Source organism: Protopterus annectens, chromosome 2.part1 (genome assembly GCF_019279795.1).
Source record: "Protopterus annectens isolate FY-2018-M chromosome 2.part1, PAN1.0, whole genome shotgun sequence".
Classification (NCBI taxonomy): domain Eukaryota; kingdom Metazoa; phylum Chordata; order Ceratodontiformes; family Protopteridae; genus Protopterus; species Protopterus annectens.
In genome coordinates this window covers 77060356-77081615 of record NC_056729.1, presented here as the reverse complement: position 1 = coordinate 77081615, position 21260 = coordinate 77060356, and the positions used below count along the sequence as shown (strand labels likewise).

Sequence of the window (21260 nt, the reverse complement as noted above, 5' to 3'; positions counted from 1 at the left end):
TCCACTCATGGGGAGTGGGTAAGGTTTTGCTGGAGAAAAGTAAAGGAGTGATTTTTGGAGTATAACCAAAGGCTAAGAAAACTAATTCTAAGGTACTATCATTAACATGAAGTAATCAACCTTCACTTGAAATTTCAGAAGCTGAAGAGGGACACATGAAAGTAGTGGCAATAAAGAAACCATGGGAGGGGGCAGTAAACAAAGCTACAGAGGAAGTGAAAATGCTATAGATACCTGTGAAATACCTTATTCAGAATGGAACCTGTGGTTTATGGTAACCATAGCATACTGTCTTAGTGTTGGAGGAATCTGGACTTAAGGATCATCCAAGAGGATAGTGGATACCAGAAACCAAACAGGCAGATTCAAAACTGAAAGCAAGGAAAGCAGATGACTTGTAACGGAAACATGAAGTAGTACAGCCGACAAATGGAAAAGTAGTGCAGAGTGTTACAGTAGAAGCACAGTGAGATATAAACAAAAGTGCCCCAAATAAGCTGAGGTTTTCTAGAGTGTGGATCAGCTGGCAAACTCAATCAATGTGAACCTTACAGGACAGGAAAGGGAAGGAAGGTCCACAGGTCGTTATCTTATTCAAAGAATGTTTTTTCTTGTTATATTTCAAAAGTACTGACTTGTTTCCTATGATATGTGCAGGTACTGAAACTACTTATGACATGTCTTCTAGAATTATAATTCTACTGGAAATGCTTTTTGGACAGGTTACTCAAACATGGGGGATCTTTACAATTATTCATTTAATGAAAGCCTTGGCATTTCATATGTGTGTTAATAAAAATGAAGGCATAAACAAGCAGTGGGATTTAAATACTTTAAACATTTTTTTATTTTATCTGATACTACAGCAGTGAAAAATATGTTTTGCAAGGGGGTGTGGGAGGTGGGAATGAAAGTAAAACTGGGGAAGAGGAGGAAAGAGTGAAAAATCTGCCTAATATAATGCATTTGGGTGTGGAAAACTGCATCTCTCTGTGCATCATGGCCAAAGTGCAGACATAAATGAGGTAATCCAGAACATTACAGAGCAAGCTAAAGCAGAGACATGTGAGCTCTTACAGAATGGGTATATTCAAAAAGGAATGCTTAAAAAGAAACAGATGTTCAGTATTTTTATGGAAAAATTACAGATAATGACTGTTCTTTATTGAGGGACAAAGAAAATGGAAAATACCAAGAATGCAAGACAAATAGAAATGGCTGACGAAATGTTTGTGTATGGAACCTGTAACAGCATACCTCTCAACTATCCAGACTTTTGTCTCATATTTTTGGTCTGTTCCTCATAAAATGTGTGATTTTCTAGCAAATCACTGAGGGATGAAGTTACTAAAGAATGGCATACATTTGAGTTTCTGACTTCATATCCTTCAAAAAATGCACACTAACACAAGTCCTGTTACTCTATCAACTTTCCAAGTTAAAGTGCAATACTTAAAGTCTGCCCCTATTTTTGGGCCTTTGTTCCACCATTATTCGTGGCTTTGTCAGACTTCTTACACTAAGATGCCGAGAGGTATGTGAAGCAGTATTTTAACCTGGAAAAACTGAAATGAACAAAAATGTAGAAGACAGTCAACAGATAACAGATGCTGAAAAAATATCAGGTTTGCTAAAACTGGCTACAACAATTTAGAAAGTGATTTTTTTTTTGTGAAAAAATTAAAGTAATGAAAGGAAAACCAATAGCAGTAAAATAAATGCTCAAAAGGTTTGTAGTTTTCAGTTGAGACAGACAAGAGCAGTAAGATGCAACAAAACAAGGGTGTTAACTATGAGACAGAAAAAGAAGAAGTGAAAAAGAAAAGCAAAATACTGAAATGAAAAGAGACATTAAAAGTAAACAATATTAGTGGCAGAAAAGGAGTAAAAACACTGCTGGCATTACTACTCAGCATGAAATGAGAAGTTGCTGTAAAATATAAGAAGGTTACTATAGTAAGTGAACTAACATCTGCGGTGGTGCAGCGGTAGCGTTGTTGCCTCACAGCAAGAGGTTCTCCCGTTCGATTCTTGGCTGGAGTGTGGGGAGTGCCTTCTTTGTGGAGTCTGCATGTCCTCCCTGCAGTTGGGTGGGCGTTCTAAAGACATGCGTAAATGGACGTGCCTTAGTTGAAGGTTGAACGTCGAGCTGGCACCTTGGCATTCGTCAAAATCTACTGCCAATCATTAGCGGACCGGAGTTCCGCTGTGGTGACCCCTGACCAGGAAAAGCTGAAAGACAACAACAACAACAACAACTACAGTAAGTGAACTGTATGCAGTACCTAAGATAGGACAGATGTTTTTGGTCACTTCTAGAAAAATGGGCAGGAGGTAGAATCACTGTACAAAAATCTGCATTTAAGCTGCTGAAAATATACTAACTGGGGAAGCAGTCCTCCCAGCTGTACCTGTTTTGGAGATCAATAACCATTTTCAGGTATGCTTTAATTCTAAAATTATTTTCTCAATACCGCCTCCTATCACACATGCTTATGAAGCTGTTTAGTAAGCATGTACATGGCCAACATACTGATGACATTAATAATTTAATAATAATAGAAAATATATAATTCTACAGCATTACTAAGTATTCGAAAGTAATCCAAGCAAGGCAGGCAGTCTGTTTAAAGTCGAAAATCCTTAATAAAGGATTTTCGACTGTAGAATTATACATTTTCTATTATTACTTTTTGACTTGACGAGTTTACGTTCGCTACTTCTACTACTATTGTCTGATCTGATAAATATACAGTGATTAACTAGAAATATATGGACTGAAAATCTTCCACACAGAGAAGTTTCTTACACTGTTTTGTTTTAATACCCACTACACTTTAGTGGGTTGTTTTGAGACTTCGGGGATACCACAGAGATTACTTGTTTTTTATTAACAACTTTCACACCACTCTCCCACAATGTTCAGTAATTCAGTATGCTGATGACACTACAATAATATGCACTGCAAATTCCAGCTTTGAACTCCAGCAAATCACCCAGAATGCCCTCACCTCTTCTGAATCTTGGATGCTTAATCATCTTAACCTAAATCCAAAATAAATAAATAAATAAATACACTACTACTTTTTAGCCCTAAGAAAACCACTCCCCTAGATAAAAAAAAAACTCTTCTCTATACAAGCCAAAGACAATACCACTATAGAAGTTGTCCCACACACTCAATTACAAGGCATTATTATAGATGAAAACATTAACTTTGACCTACACATAAACAATATCATAAAAACACACCAAAAGATTGGTATGCTTTACAGGCACCAACACTTTCTTAGCCCCTCTACTACACAAATCCTTGCAACCACCTTTTTATTACCCTCTCTCTTTTATTGTGTCCCTCTCCTCACTGATATCCAAAATTCTGCAAAATCCAGACTGAAATATGTTACAACAGAATAGCCAAATTTGCTACCAAGACCAAATTCTCATCCCACCACTGTAACTCACTGAAACAATTAGGTTGGCCGGAACTCCCCCACCATCTCTCATTCACCCAACTAACTACAATCCACAAAGTAATCTACAGACCTGCAGACTGTCCTGCTCTCTCAACACTACTCACCCAATACCAACCCAGCAGGCAACTAAGATCTGAAAATCATTTACTTCTAAAAGCAGAAAAGCCCAACTTACCTGCTGGTCAACTCCTCTATTCCTTCACCACCGACAAATGATGGAACTCACTCCCAGCTTCTAGAAGAAACACAGGCAGCACCACCACCTTCAAATAAATACTGAAAAATCATCTCAACTCTTCCTGGCTATGAACCTGCTCTATAACTTAACCTCATCCTTCTTATATTATGTTTTTTGCCACTGACTGACGACATTTTCTCCTTAATTATTATTTTTTATCACTTGTTGATACTGGTACAATCATGCTGATTAATATACCTCTGCTTATACCTCTTTGAATTCATCTGGCAACCAACAAAATTCCTGCTTTTATAGTTTCATAGGTTCATACTAGGCTATCTGCCCTAGGGCATTTATAAGCCTAGCCCAAAGTTTTGTGGCTTTCACCACCCCTTAAGTTTGAAAGGTACTGTGCCAGTTAGTTTACCGTGCCTCTGTCCAGCAGTGACACTGAGGTGATCCCCGAGGTAAACCTGCGATCTCCCATCCATTGGTCAAGATTTCTCTTGAACAGGGCCAGCGAGGTGCTCTGCCTCACATGTACCGGGATTTTGTTCCACAGCATAGGGAGTCTCTGGGTGATGAATCTGTCCCTCCAGCACGTCCTATTTATAACTGTGTTAAGGTTTAAGTCTCTTCCTCTTGTATTTCTTGTGGATTTAGATTTTTTGAGGTGGAGCATGTCCATCAGTTCCGGGTTTGACATGGCCTTGTATGTTAGGCACAGGTCACCTCTGAGCAGACGGTATGCGACTGAATAGAGCTGGAGTTCCTTCAGTCGGGCAGCATAAGACATAATTTTTGAGACCCTTTATCCTTTTGGTGAGGAACTTTTGGGGCCTTTCCAATTGCTGCAGGTGTCGGGTAAGATACATTCCGAATGGGGCATTGTACTCAATCATTGGTCTGATGAGTGATGAGTACAGGGGAACAATGACCTCCCTTGATCTAGATGTGAATCCCTTCATGATCAGGTGGGCAATGTAGAAGGTTTTCCTAACTACCTTGGCAACGTGGGTGTCAAATGAAAGGTTACTGTCAACCTGGGTCCCCAGATCCCTGATAACCTCTTCTGTGCTTAGTGGATTGCCACCTATATGGTAGCTAGGGGTAACCTTGTTTTTCCCGAAGGGTATGACTATGCATTTTTTGGCGTTTAACTTTAGGCCCTGGCTCTGGCACCAGTTATCCGTTTCTATGAGACCCTTTTGGAGGATATCTGTGTCTGATGTGTTTTCAACTATGGCGCCCAGTTTGCAGTCATCTGCAAACTTAGCCATAATCCTCCTGTGTTTGCCTGAACTTCTGAAAAGTAGATGCCGAACAAGAGGGGGCCTAGGACTGAGCCCTGTGGGACACCACTTGTGACCAGCTTGGAGTCTGACATGGCACCAGCCACTCTGACCCTGTGGGTTCTGTCACTTAGCCAGTTTGCAACCCATCTTGTGACGTATGGGTTTACATTTAAGTTGGTGAGTTTTTCTATGATACCCGAGTGGGGTATTGTGTCGAAAGCTTTTGCAAGGTCAAGGTAGGCTGTGTGGACTGCCTTGCCCTCATCAATGGCCTTGGTGACTGTTTCAAAAAAATCAACCAAGTTTAAAAGGCATGATCTGCCCTTGGCAAAGCCAAACTGGGTTGGATCCAATGTCTATAAGTCCCCTATGTCTTTATTTATGAGTTCCATTATGATCCTCTCCATAGCTTTGCAGACTAGGCTTGTCAAGCTGATGGGGCAGTAATTACCAGGGTCAGTGGAGGCACCGCCTTTGTGAAGTGGGACCACAGTTGCTGTACGCCACTCCTTGGGTACGTATCCTGAGGTGAGGCTAAGATTAAACAGCTGCCCTAACAGCGGGTTTAATTCCTCATTGAGTTCTTGGAGCACACAACCGAGGACACCATCTGGCCCCATAGATGCTGTGTTTTTTGTCTTGGAGAGAGCAGTTTTCACCTGAGCATTTGAGATGTGTGGGAGGCTACAATCCGCTGGGATAGATATCTCTCCTTTTGAGGGGGAGGGAGGGGAGAAATTTGCACTGAACCTGCCAGCCAGTATGTTGGCAATGTCTGTTGGTTCAGTGATTTTTACGTCATTTTGAACTAATTCTGAGCATATCTGGGAGTTTCCCCCCAGGTTTCTAACATAGCTAAAAAAGGCCTTATGATTGTCTTTTGAGTCCTTAGCGACTTTTCTTTCAAAATTTGCCTTGGATGATTTTATGAGCGATCGTAGTTTTTTACTTATAGTGATCAAGGGTGTCTTCCCTTTTAAGGATTTTGCTCTATCTTGTAGTACCTTTCTCCGTTTATTGTAGAGCTTGTTAATGGCTGGGGTCCACCAGACTGGGCGCTTGCCTTTGGTGCAAAGAGTCTTTGTTTTGTTTGTTACGTATATATTCTGACTAGATTAATGTAACCACTATCTGTAACACTGTATTTTACTTTTGTACCAATTAATGTTTAATATTTTCTGTATCGATGTTCTTGTTGGAGCTTTTCTCCCCAGGCTTCCACTGAAAATTGGCTCTTTTAGGCCCAGTGGAGTTTCCCAGTAAACAAATGCAATAAATAAATAAATAAAGAAGGGAAAATGGAAAGAATGAAAAATGAACAAGAATAACAGAAAAGAGTCAGGAAGAAATATTGCAAGTAGTGGAGAAGCTGTATGAGAATGGTAAGGAAAACAATAAGTGAAGATGGAAAGTACCGGAGGTAAAAGAAGAGGAAAATATGAATTTGGAAAAAGAGATTAAAGAGGAGTTAGAGAAAGTATTAAGTTATGTTAAAGATAGTAGTGCGTAAGGGCCAGCTGGGATAGTATACAGGTTTTATTGGAGGGTCTACATTATAACAGCGAACGATCAAACAATCGAACGCTGTTATACCGACCACAAAACAATGAAAACACAAAAGAGCGAACAGCCAGAACAGTGATTTTTTTTCCCAGAGAAAAAGAAAATCGCTGTTCCCAAAAAAAAAAAAAAAACCCACACTAAACACTATTTTAATTGAGGGGCTGTGCCCCCCACACCCCTCCACTACTTAAATATACCAACTCTGAGATCGCACTACAGTGCCGAAAACAGCAAAGTGACGGAAGTGGCCAAGCGACTTCCTTCCCAGGGAAAGAATTCGCTGACAAGCCGCTTTGGCATTCTGCGTTTTCGACATATAAAGTTCGACCAAGATGTATTCGACAGAATGCGTCTTTGGTCTTCTAATAGGAACCCTTATTGGAATACTGGAGAGCTCAAGAAAGGAATTTTTTAAGCTAAAGGAAGAAGAAAATAAGAATTAAAAAAAGAAAAAAAAAAACAGATTAAAGAGGAGTTAGAGAAAGTATTAAGTAATTTTAAAGATAGTAGTATGCAAGGGCCAGCTAGGATAGTATATGGGTTTTATTGGAATACTAGAGAGATCAAGAAAGCATTATTTTGAGCATAATAAATGAGTGGTTAGCTGAAGGAATAGTGAGGACTATGTAAGAAAGTAATAAAGTTTATTTAAAGAAAACAAAAAGATGAAAGAAACAATATCAAGGATTGCAGAAGGATAACTTTGGGGGAACACTGATTATGAAATTTTAGGAAAGTGCTGTGGAAAGGTTAAGCAGACTTATGGGGGAACAATGTATTATGGAGTATATGGAACAAAAAAGAAGCAAGTAAAAGATATGTTGTTAATTATGAAGAAAGTGGTTTAGTCTAATGTGAAAAAAAGGGAAGGGCAAGGTGGCACTGTGTGATGTGCAGAAAGGTTTTGATAGCATGCAGCAAGTACTGGTTATTTATTTTAATTATTTATTTAACATTTTTTAACTGGGAAAGTCTGACTTGGAATGAAGCCAATTTTCAGCAGAGGCCCGGAGAGAAACACTCCAGATGCATGTCTTTGTAACATGGGAGGAAACCCACATGAACACAAGGAGTATATGCAGACTCCGCACAGAAGGCACCCCAGCCGAGAATCGAACCGGATAACCTCTTGCTGTGAGGTGACAACACTACCACTGCACCACTGCGCAGCCAACTTGAGTAAGGAAATAACACTGCAAATAATATGAGTATTTAAAATGGTTTATGACAATACTTGGAACAGAGTTAATGAATTGTTGGATAAGAAAGATAATAAAAGTGCACAAACAAGTAAAGCAAGGGTGCCTAATAAGTGGGTTTTTATTCACTTTAGTAAAGAATACTGTAGTAATGAATGTAGTAGTGAAGAATTACAGGAAGAAAGATGGGCATTAGTGAAAGGATGTTTGGTGTGCGTAGATAATTATTACAAAAAATAAAGGGTGGATGAAGAAAGTTTGATGGTGATAGACAAAAGTTAAGAGAAATCAGAATGAAGTTACGTAAACAGAAGTGTGAAGGTTTAGTAGACATAAAAATATGAGTAGTTTATCTTACTCTTACAAGACAAGAGTTAAGTATGTTGGGGGAGATTTGGGAAGCAAGTCATGAGTAAAAAGCAGTGGAAAGAGGTTTTAGAGGAAGTTAAGACTATTGAGGTAATTTGGAAAGATTTCAAAATATCATTTACAAAGAAAGCATGCTTAGTTCATGCTCATATTTTAGGAAAATGATATTATGTCAGAGGTGTTTGTTTCCCCATCATGTAAAGAAAATCAATTATTGGAAACAGTGTTTGGAGTTACAAGGGATCAGAAATGAATCCAGTATTATATTGTGAAAAAAAGGAAGGAAGAAGAGTGCATTTAGTTACAGTAAAACTTTACTTGGCATCACTAAATTCATACTGCTTATAAATGAAAGTGGAGAAGGAAGAGATGTGGAAGGGGAAATATTGTGAAAAAATAAGAACAGTTAGTGTTTCAGCAGTAAATGCAAGAATATAAAAGTAAAATGAACATATGGAAGTATAGGATAGTTTTTGAAAGAACAAAAATAAAGGAGTAGTATAAGAATGTGATGTGGAAATACTATGTGAGGCTATGGGAACATTTAGAGAAAGAAGAAAGTGTACATAAGAGAGACAGAAAATATTTGAAAAGGAAGAAAAAATAAGTGACTTTATGGAAATTAGTATTATCTAAGTTACCATAAAAGGGACAAATGAAGTATAAGCTACAGGCTGGGAGGATATTCAAAATATGTAATATAGAAGAAACAATGGAACATGCTTTAAAAGTCTGTAAATGAATGAAATAATGCTGGAACAAATTTAAAGAGGAATATGCAAATGAGTGTTTTAAAGAAGTAAATATGGATATGTTATTATATGGTAAATATAAAAATATGAAGGAGTTGAGAGGAAAAATGGAAAAATTGTAATGGGGCAATGTGGAACATATGTAATTGTAGGTGTGAAGGGTTACTATATAATAAATTGTGGGACTGTAATATAACATTATAGAAATTAAGACTGTGTTTGTGACCAGTGCCACAGAAGGATACAACCCTTATGACAGTCCAGGCGACCCTGCTCAGTTAGCAGCTTGGGCGCCTGAGGCACTGGCAGACAGGGATGGGTGCTGCCATCCTGGAGGGGAAGGCATCTGTTGAAGCTGCTTTATGAGGGAAGGTGAGGTCCACAGAGGGAAGTACCCTTTGGGCATATGTCAACAAACACAGGGGAGGGGGAGGAAATAACAGTACGTTATAACATTACCCCCTCAGTAGCAGAAGCAGTTGCCAGCACAACCTCCTCTCGCTGATGCCCTTAAGATCCAGTCCGTTCCCAGCTTACATGGAGAAAAGTCCAAGGGAGGAAGGAAGAGCAGATAGACTGGATAACTGGAAAGCATGAAGAAGTAACAGGAGGAAAAAAAGACTGTGGAGAATAGGGTGGGGGTAATGGAGGAATATTACTTAAAAGACAAATGCTTTGAATTAAAAGTACAAGAAAGAAAATGGTGATGTGTTATAAATGAAAACAATTAGTTACATATACTAAAAATGTTTATGAGAAATAAAATAACCCTCCCCCTATTCTTTTCAATAAGTGCCATGGGATCTTTTACATACACCTGAGCTACCACTAACGCAGGTAAATGGGACCTCAGTTTAACATCTCACCCAAAGGATAGCACTCTCAGGAAATGCAGTGCCCCCTTATGATGCAGTACCAGGAAATGAATTTCAGCACTTGTGGGAATAGAACTCACAATCCTTTGGTTTTTCAGCATCAAAGGTAATCTTGCTACCTGCTGAGTCACAGACATGTGATGATGGATATGCTATTAAGACAGAATATCATAAATGCAAAATTTAACAGTTGGCAGGGTGGCCTACTGGTTAAGGTGTTTTCCTTACAAACACAAGGTGCAGGGTTTGAGTTTCACAAGGGATAATTGTCCAGGCTTAAAATGGCTTGCAAGGGCAGTTAGCCTAGTACTAACCTATGAACCTATGAGATGACAAAAATACTTACATCAATAGTAAAACAATGTCTTATTCCTTAACAGGACAGCCTTACTTCTGGTCTGAATACTCACAATCCATTAAGAATAACTCATTAACAATATTACTCCACACAGGATTATGAAACATGCCTTCCACTGATGTTCCACTTTCATCACATGACTGAGAAGACTGGCAAGATGATAAGTCTCTGTAAATAATGCACACATGGAAAAGTGATAATGCAAGTTAGACATTTTAACGACTTTAACCTTTCCAACAGATATTAAAGCAGGGCTTACAAACGTCTTTCTGCTTTTGACTCAGTATATCGCATCATGTAAGGTCATAAGAAATTTTGTCACAACCTCTACATGTCCTTTACATTTAAAAACTTAAAACAGTACAGGATCTTGTTTCTTAAACACTCTGCAACTTAAGCTTTTAAAACAGAATTTTAAAGTTGGTTTTGATACTTTTACTATGTTGCTGCAATATTTACAGAACTGAATATTTATTTATATTATATATTTTAATATAAAGTGGATATAAAAAGTGTATACACCCCTGTTAAAATGCCAGGTTTTTGTGATATAAAAAATGAGACCACATTAAATCATTTCAAAACTTTTCCCACCTTTAATGTAACCTATAACCTGTAAAATTCAATTGAAATACAAACAAATCTGTTAGGGGAAACAATATAAAATAATTTTAAAAAAGTCCAATAAGCTGGCTGCATGTGTCCACACCCTTAAACTAATACTTTGTTGAAGCACCTTTTGATTTAATAACAGCATTCAGACTTCTTGGGTAGGAGTCTATCAGCATGGCACATCTTGCCTTAGCAATATTTGCCTACTCTTGTGCACAGCCCTCTTCAGGTCACCCCACAGAATTTCTATTGGATTTAGGTCTGGGCTCTGGCTGGACCATTCCAAAACTTAAATTTTCTTCTGGTGAAGTGATTCTTTTGTTGATTTGGATGTATGCTTGGGGTCATTGTCATGTTGAAAGGTGAAATTCCTCTTCATTTTCAGCTTTCTAGCAGATGCCTGAAGGTTTTGGGCCAAAAATGACTGGTATTTTGAACTGTTCATAATTCCCTCCACCTTGACTAAAGCACCCGTTATTGCTGAAGAAGAGCAACCCAAACAAGCGTGATACTGCCACCACCATGCTTCACCGTGGGGATGGTTTTCTTTTGGTAATGCAAAGTGTTGTTTTTGTGTCAAACGTACCTTTTGGAATTGTGGCCAAAAACTTCAACCTTGGTCTCATCAGACCATAAGACATTTTCCCGCATGCTTTTGGGAAACCTGATGTATTGTTTTTGCAAATTTTAGCCTGGCCTGGATGTTTTTCTGTGTAAAAAAATGCTTCCGTCTTGCAACCCTATCCCATAGTCCAGCCATATGGAAAATATGGAAGATTGTTGTCACATGTAGTACACAACCAGTACTTGCCAGAAATTCCTGCAGCTCCTTCAGTGTTCCTGTAGGTCTCCTGGCAGCCTCCATGACCAGTTTTCGTCTCGTCTTTTCATCAATTTTGGAGGGACATCCAGTTCTTTGCAAAGTCACTGTTGTCCAATATTTTCTCCACTTTTTGATGACTGTCTTCACTGTGTTCCATGGTATACCCAATGCTGTGGAAATTTTTTGTACCCTTCTCCTGACTGATACCTTTCACCAATGAGATCCCTTTGATGCTTTGTAAGCTCTCTGTGAACCATGGCTTTTGCTGTAGCAGGCAACTAAGTAAATGTCAGGAAAATCCTACTAGGACAGCTGAACTTTATTTGGGGTTAATCAGAGTCTCTTTAATTGATGGCAGGTGTGTACCTAAGAAGACTGAATGCTGTAATTAAATCAAAAGGTGCTTCAACAAAGTATTAGTTTAAGGGTGTGCACACTTATGCAACCAGCTTACTGTATGTTTTTTATTTTTTATATTTTTCCCCTAACAGATTTGTTTGTTTTTCAATTGAATTGTACAGGGTATAGATCATATTAAAGGTGGGAAAAGTTTAGAAATAATTTATTGTGGTCTCATTTTTTACATCACAAAAACCTGGCATTTTAACAGGGTGTGTGTATACTTTTTACATCCACTATATGCACATATCTCTGAGTGTGTGCGCACATGTGTGTGTTTGTAGTCACAGAGTTCTCTGACCATACAGACTGTCCTTTTTCACTGAGAGCTGTTACAGTCAAGTTGGGTTTCATCAACTATCTGACTGTAGTGGAGAATTCACTACAGCCACAGTTGTGTGACTGTGCAGCTAGTATACATAAGTCACGGGATGCAAGAGCAAAGCCCCACAATAGGGGGATGGGTTGGGGGCAAAGCGCTCCACGTAAATCTTTTTTTTTTCTTTTTTTAGTTTTGATTTGAGTGGTGTATGCTTGCCTTCAGTGGCAATTGTTAGAAAACTGATAAAATATATTGATGCTTTTGGATGTTATCAGCTTCCTAAACCTCAGGTTGAGTTATGTGTATTTTGTTTGTGTATGTGCGTGTGCACTTGTATGTTTCTTTTGAGCATTAGAATGAGGTAGTTTTAGGTAAGGACAGGTGTACTGTATGGCACAGGTGTGAGATGGAGTGTGTTTCATTTGTGTGGTCAGCTGCGTGGGTGTTCAGTTGTTTGTCTTCAATAATCTGTGCGTGTCAATGGTGTGTATGTTTGATGCTTGATGACATACTCATATACATGTGTGTGCCTACATTTAAGCGGAATGAAACTGTTTACCTTAGATTTTAATAAAGTGTTCAACATACTGAACTTACACACATGCTGTGCACTGCTTACTTCTGTGTGAGTGCATACATATTTTCTCATGCACTTATGCACACAATTTTGTAGTTTCTTAACCAGCAGTGCGTTAACACATTATCTATAATAATAAGATATGCTTGCAATTTGTACCATGCATGTTAATATCTATTCTGTCTACACTCTTGTAAACTTCACTGTTCCTAAATATGGTTTACCTTCATTTTACTGAAACACAGAACACATTTTAGGAAAAAAGTCAATATTAATTGCTGCATTTCAATTTACTGAACGTAAAAGAAGTTGAATGTTAACAGACCTTGATGGTCAACATTCTCTGTTTTTCGTGTTTTCCATATTAATGTGAAACAGTCACACAGCCCCAATCCACTAAGTGTACAATTGTAAACACAGCAGCAGACACACCTTCCTAACTTTTCTTATGTTTTTGCAGGAGGGCAAGCCCCTGCACTCCCCAGTACCCCCCTGCAAATTATATATACTAGCTCTGAGATCACACTACAGTGAGGAAAAGTGGAAATTTCCTGATCCTCACTGTACCACAATCTCCAGTCAACAGACCTCAAAACGTTGACTTCTCATGCTCAAATGACTTTAAGTACATGCATTCAAGTATATCTTATTCGATATTGTGCATGTCAACCATATGATGGCAAACCCCTAAATACTATGTATTCTTAAACTTTAAAGCTTAATGGTACATCCAATTTTGTTTTTATAGGTTCTTCAGACAGCTCAAAGTGCACAACAAACTGAACACTGTCCTTCGAAACCTCAAACTGTAACAATAGCCTTGTTATCATATTAACAGACTGTACAAGTCCTGAGTCTTCAAAACAGCCTCCTTACCTTGCAGCTGTTACTTCAGCAGGTTTAACAAGCACTACTTTTATCATGGCTTCAGTAGTTAGAAGAACTCCCTCCTGCATAAAACCCAACTCTGTCCTATATAATGGTGACAGTATGAAATTAGAATTAAATCAAATTTATGTGCACTTCTTTGTTTTCAGTGCTTCACTACAACTGCTTAGTGCTAGTAACTATACCTTGCATGCATAAAACGTACCTTCTTCATACATAATGCACAGATGTGTGGAGAAAAACGTTCTTTCATTCCCTGACAGCTCCTTGCTTTGCATGTATTCCAAAATGGCTCGACTTATTTCAGAGTTGTAGCTGATGCTCTAGTCTGCTTTATTAAACTCAGCTGTATCTTTACTGAACTGCTCATTTCTATTTTATTGTTTGTGTACTCCCTGCCATACTTTACCGCCTTGCATGATTTACTCTGACGATGGAGTCAAAGATTAAAACACTGATTTGTATATTTTTTGTAACATCACAATATTTCTTGCTGCTTTTTGCTTCTCTAACTTGCCCGTAAAACACAAAACTAACCATCACAAGGGGTCATTATAAAGTTAACAAAAGTCACGCAATCAAGCAAAAAGAAACTGGCACTCACTCAGTTATGAGAAATCTGCATCGGCCATTTCCACTGCTATACTCAGTCCCAAGTCCTCAGTAACACATCAGGCTGGAAAGTACTATAAGGTCGGGCAGGGGTGGGGGTGAAGACAGGAAGTATGAAACAAACATTTAAGTCAGACACAAGAAATGCTGACTCCAGAGCACTAAAGTTAAAGGCAAACATCGTGGTACTGAGTGCCACAAAATGTTTCTGCGGTTTAAAAAACAGCAGCTCAAGAATGCATACAGAGAAATACACAAGAGGGTGCATGGAACAGAACCAGGGCCATTAAAGGCAAAAAAGTATAACTGTATAATTTATTTTCTGGTTTTATAGCAGACTTTCATACTTTAGTGTCACTATTTGCTCACATGCAAATAGACATATTTTTAGTTACCACTATGTAAGGCTGTAAGCTAGTTAAAAGCCTGAAAGTATGAACAAAAGGGAGCACCACATTAAGCTAAAAGTAAAATACAATCATAAAATCCTAAAACCAAAAGGCAGAAACTGTATGTGGTTCAGGACCGGTGCATTAACTGATACAGATTCTGGTAGTATGCACACTAGAAACAAGTAAAATACTGGAAAAAGTCATATTTGAGAGCATCTGAGGATCTTAACAAGTTTCAGGTTTAAGCCCTTCAGACCCATACTTATGAATGTTATTTCATACGTCTGAATTCACAACTGAACATGTTTCTGATGACAGAAGCAGGGACTTCAAACCACACTAAAAATAAAGAAGCTTTCCAAATTATCCTATAATGCAGCTGCAAGAAGTTGCAGACAAATTTAGAACAGTGCATATGATGTGTCAAGTATAGTTACCATTCAGAGATCAGAATCTCAACACCATCACTGGAAAATGTCAGTTGATTTCATGATACTAACAATCTATATGTATTCTGTTCAGTCTTCTTCTTGGTCTGGGTATTGCAACTACAAGACAAGCAATTAGCTGAGCATATAGGTATAATTACTGATGTGGGTCATTATGCAATGTGACACTAAGCTACAGACTGTAAGTATTGTGTATGGGTATATGCAGTTTTTTTCTCTCTCCAAGTGGCCACGACAACCTGCAGCACCTGTGCTCCCACAGAAGATAGAGCGTGGATCATGACAGTAGCAAGGGCCGTGCACGTGGGTTTAGACAGACCTAATCCGATCTGCTAATCATTGAACATACCCACATTCTGACCTGTGTACATCCTACAGCATCAATGAGATTGTTTTACTTACATTAAATCCTAACTACTGAGAGCCTTTGGGTGAGGATATTAAGAGACCCAGCCTTTGGTGAAATAATACTCAAGGTGAAGAGTGCGGCGGCACCCCCACCATGCACTCCATTTCCAGAAGTGTCCTATTCCTCATTCCTTAATGCCGCACTCAATTCTACAATTTCATCAGTCATGATTTACTTTCTCCCATGAGAATATGTTTTTTGCTCTTAACTTGACTTTTTGAGAGTCTCTGGCAAATAGCAATAGATATGTTATGTGGGAGGCATGCCTACACCCCCTTCTCCCCCCTCCTACTTAAATATTCTCATTCCAAGGTCGCACTACATACAAACACACACAAAACACCACCACACAAGCTACTTTCTCTTTGTACATACACATCACAGCAACAAAACACACTGACACACACCACAGCCCCTACCCAAACCCCTTAACACACACACACACACACACACACACGTTTACCTGAATACATGACCATAGCGGAACTTTAGAAGTGCGAAATTCAAAACCTCCGGTATTCAAAGTTTTGAATTTCGTGCTTCTAAACTTTCGCTGTTCTGTGGATTTGGCTTCTTGGGCTCGAAATACTGAAATTCGAGATCTCAGTATTTCGAGCTTCTGAACGGAACCCATATATACATACACACACACACACACACACACACACACACACACACACACACACACACACACACACACACACACACACTCTGACAATGAGCAGACATTAATTTCTTTTCAGTAGCAGGGGTGAGCTATGTCCATGAAACTCAATTGTACAAAAAAAAACACAACAAAGAGATAGCTATAAGGTGTCACATACCATGACGCATGTCACTTATTTTTACTACTAAAAACCTCTGTATTACAGGGAGATGATCATTTTCCACACTGACTAATAGTAATTAGAAACACAGGTTTCATACATTTAAAAATGATTAACTTGCACAAGTTGCAGAAAGCAATCTTACCAAAGACAATTCTTATTTGTAAGGAAGTACACAAATATCTATCAATCAAAAACAACAGGAGTGAAAAAGAGAGAAAAATGAGCAGCAAAGCTAGAGAAATTATGGTGGGTCTCTGCACCATTTCATAAACCGTAGGAACACAGATGTGAACCAGCAAAGTGTCATATAAAAGTACATAGTGATGATTTCCCCTTAGACTGAAAGCACATACCTGCAAAACTTATTTACAGAAGACTTTGTGCTACTGGACCTTTTGCAGTAAAGTACAGTTATTTTGATTATCAACAATTTCAAGAACTCTTTCCATTTGTTTCACTTACATAAATAAGAAAAAAGCAAATCACCTAAATGGCTATTTAAACGATTATTGAAACCCTGATTCTACACCATGGCAGACAGGAGTGAAGCCCTGAGAACACCATGGATGGCCCGTCTTCAGTTAGCAGAATGTCTGTCTGACAGACTCTGTGGGGCTGAATAAGCTTGAGTAATTCATGCCAGCTCATTCATCCTCATCAGCAGGGAAGCTGTCAGGCTTGTAGCATTTGCAGCAACTAGTGGTGGTAAGTGTATTGCCCACTTGCAGTGGCAAGATTTAGACTTGAGCTGTCAGGGTGGAGCTCTCCTCCTCAGAGTTGCAGGAAAGGTGGAAGCATACATGGAAGTACTCATGCCTCCTCCTCTTGACCAGACAGCAACTGTGTGTCTGCAAGCTGCATGTGGGATGGATGGGTAGGCCACTCCTCAGGACCTGAAGCAGGTCCGCTCCTGATCACCAGACTTGCATCATACTGGAAACAATAGCCTAACTACGTTCCCTGGCTAGTAATAATCAGTATAAGAATAAGGCCATAAGAATCTTAGTTAGACTAGGAATGCCCGTGTCTTGTCCCTTACAGAATAAATTGGCCAAATGGGTGCAGGTAGAGTCACCCTAGAGGAGATGGAGGGGAAAAAAAACATGTTGGAACTTGTGAACCTCAGATAAAGAATACACATAGTCTGCCCATTCCTGCTATAAATACACATTCACAGTTTTATATACAAGTACAGTACTGTACACAAGACTAAACTGGGGACAGGTTACTGCTCTGCTAATAAAATCTTTCCTATTTCTTCTGAAATAATTACAAATAAGTACTATAGCTGCAGGTGATAACTGAAATCTGCATGTTAAGAAGTTGGTCAACACAACAGCGACCCCCACTGGAAACTAAGCATAACAACAAACATTAGACCACAGCAGTAAAGGTATATGAACCAATGCATCTTTGTCATATATAAAAATGATCATCAAAGACTCCTTTCTGATTTCATTACAAAAGTTTCAGACAGCAATAACCATGTGTTCTGCTACAAAATCACTATCACACCACTATTTTGCCTGCTTGAAAACATGGCACTGTATAAGCAGCATGCTACAAGTCATTACATTTTTTTTTCTTTTTCTGATGAGAACTTAGTGCTACATATTCCAGACATTACTTTCACCTGACCTTTTAAGCAGAGGTCAAACAGCACCTTACTGGAAGCTGAGTATAATGCCAGACTTTGTCAAAGTACTCCACAGAAAGACTGTGTTTGCTAGCTGAATACATAATTTTTTTTGCCTTCTACCACTGACTTCAGACCTCTAGCTTCACCATAACTCTTTTGGGGCTAACACATACTGGGGATACCCCAACCACACCCCTTTGCCTCTGAGTCTTAGGGGTTCAGACAGAAAGATCTCTTGGCCATTGGACTGTAAACTCACATATGACCATTAGACCACTGGAAGAGAGGCAGAGATGTGGAGAAGCTGGGGTTGCTATACTATGGCTAGATGTTTTCTTTTTTTTTAAGCCCTACATCCCAATGACAAGCATGGCTGATGTCATCAAGGTATGTACGCAATGGCATCGGAAAATGCCCCTAAATATGTGGTGGCTTGTCTCTCTTTTGCCTATCCATCTACTACAGCAGTTTGCTCTCATCATAACCATTGGTCATCATGTACTGTCATTACCCATGCATTCAGCTAGTTTCCTTACACTTCTTACACTAAATAATTCAGTAAAGTGCCTGAAATAGAAAACAATCTCTGAAAATTGTAGCATCTGCTCTTTTCGATGGCACATCCATAATGATAAAATAATCCTTAGTCTTTTAGCTGTTTTTAAAGCCTGCTACTGGTTACTCCTACTGTCAAACGTAGCCCCATCCTTCTGAATCCAAACTGTATCAACAAAAAACACAGTGTGACAACAAGATTAAAAGTTGAGCTCTGCTCACTGGAAAAGCTAAAATGTAAATGTAATTTTACAAAACTATTAAAATGTATCTACTTTTACACAGGAGTGCTTGAATTCTGCAGGGTGCCTATGTCTTGCTCACTGCTACTAAAAATGACTTAAAACCTGCAATCTCAGTTTCCCAGAATGAAGGCTGCTGGAGGGATGGGGCACAGACTTGGTTGCAAATCATGTCTCAATATTTCCACTGCAGTTATTAGGCACTGTTGTGAGGCTGCACAATGTAAAAGTGTGGCAGGGGTATTAAAAAAAAAATGCTCATGAAAGCAAAGCTAACAAGAGAATTAAACAGATCTCTCAGGACTACTGCACTCAAAGTTAAAATGCAAAATATATATATATATACACACACACACACACACACACACACACACACACACACACTATATATATACAAATAGATAAACAGTACACCAAAATGCATGGCATCCTGGTCAACCACATGGTTTGCCTACGCCTTAGGCTGGAGCTCAATATAAAGTTGTACTATACCACTGCTACATTTTAAAAAAGAAATATGGTTTTTGTTTAGAGTTGAGGTGCATTAGCACTGCATTTGTGGTATAAACTTTAACAGCTGTTTGCCATGGTTTAAAAAAAGAAAGAAGAGCATGGTTTCTTTTAGAAGTAATGGGCTTAGCTCTCCTGAGCAGAGGGCTTTTTTTTTGCTCAGCAACTTACAGTTGAGGGTGTGGCACCAGGTCAGGGGATGGGACTGGGCACCAGAACAACACTACCTCTGCTAAGCTTATCAATCAAAATGCCAGAGGATTTTAACTAAAAAAAAAAACATGAGCCTTAAAGATCTGAGTTACAAAAGAGATTGGAGGGTTTGTCTCTATAGTCGGTGCCATATAGGCTATAAAGGATCCAGTAGTCAAAAAATTACTAGCACCACCCCCAAATGTACAGCACCCTAGGCAACCACGTTTCACCTATACCTTAGGCCAGCCCTTACACCACTGCTCACCTGTATCATTTTGTAGAATTTTCACAACTGTAAATGAACCTACCTAGATGGAAAACAACAGGGGACTGCAAAATCAATGTTCTTATTTATGCAAGTAAATGATTTAGTGCCACATGCAGTAAGCTACTAAAAAGGCTAGACTGGGGGAGAGTTGCAATATCTTGGTGGTTCATACCCACATCAATTATACTACCCATGCCCACCCCTGTGGACTTATACTCCCTTACAAGGAAGACTAGGTACTCATACTGCACTGGGACAAGCTGGGGGTACACAGGGCAAGGGCTGTGTGTGGTACAGAAGGTGATCATTCTGCTGTTTCCAGGTAGAATAGTGACACACACACACACACACACACACACACACATATATATATATATATATATATATATATATATATATATATATATATGTAATTTCTGGAGTCTGCACTAGAGACCAGCATGATGAAAAGACACTTATGAAGTATTAAGTAGGTGCTAAAAATTGCAAAGCACTGTTTTTCTTAATTTCAGGATCTCTACACACATTAGCGACTGAACACTCCTATTATTTAAATGGGTATGCAAGTATAACAAGGACTGGTTTCTTTCTTAAAAGGCTTGCAAATATGATTCTGGGTTGAATGACCAAATCTCTGTCCTCTTGAAAGGGAAAGCCTGAAGCAGAGCAGATAAGAGAGGCAATGAGAGAGCAGACACTTAAACAACAGACAAACAGCGGAACAGCCATAAGGAAGCAGCAGAAGTCAGGAAATGGAATCTAAGGATCTCTGACAAAAGTTGTGGGGAACTGCCAGTTAGGCAAAACGATATTTCAAATGTCACTAACCAGTACGTTGGAGCAACTCGGGTGATGGTGAGAGTGTCCAGTGACAATTATCTGTTGTGTGATCTGGTAGGCCAGTTTAAATTAGACAATGCCTAGAAATCAACATGAAGCTTTTAAGGTGCAAGTCAATATAAACAGAGTCAATGTACAGTGCAACACAGAATACACTAATTGATCAAGCAGCAAGCATTACATATGCTTAAGTACACCTAACAGTATAAACCAGCGTTCAGAAAAAGGCTGCAGATCTTATTATTAGCAATGACTTTTTAAAACGCCACAAGTGAATTATCATTTGTGAAACCTTAAGTAAACTTACTTATTGAAAATATACTCACGTCTCACGTTTTTGTGATATAAAAGGATTTCCTTTAATCTCACACCAAAAGTGACGCGCACAAAGAAACACGATTTAAGAAGCATTATCATTGATAAAAAACACCAAAAGGCTGCTGTTCCAAGTTTAACACAAATCAAAGAACACACTTAAAACTCTAGTGCCTCGACTGTGTAGCCTTCAAGGAGTAAACTTACAAACATGAGCAACTATATATATATATATATATATATATATATATATATATATACATAAATACATACGTGCATATACATACTTTGCTTGAATCTGCTTCCCTACATAAAAGT

At 38.7% G+C, this 21260-nt stretch overlaps 1 protein-coding gene across 3 annotated transcripts in view; it reads right to left on the bottom strand.

Moving 5' to 3' along the window:
• SH3D19 (SH3 domain containing 19) overlaps positions 1–21260 on the bottom strand; it is a 2322497-nt gene that overhangs the window by 1574051 nt on the left and 727186 nt on the right. The window contains exon 1 of one of the 3 annotated variants that reach the window (XM_044062034.1): positions 13892–13919. The exons of the other annotated variants lie outside the window; for them this stretch is intronic. Coding sequence (XP_043917969.1) covers positions 13892–13904 — 13 coding nt within the window. The 5' untranslated portion in view covers positions 13905–13919. Of the gene's footprint in view, positions 1–13891; positions 13920–21260 lie in introns of those variants that run through there. 3 annotated transcript variants of the gene reach the window in all.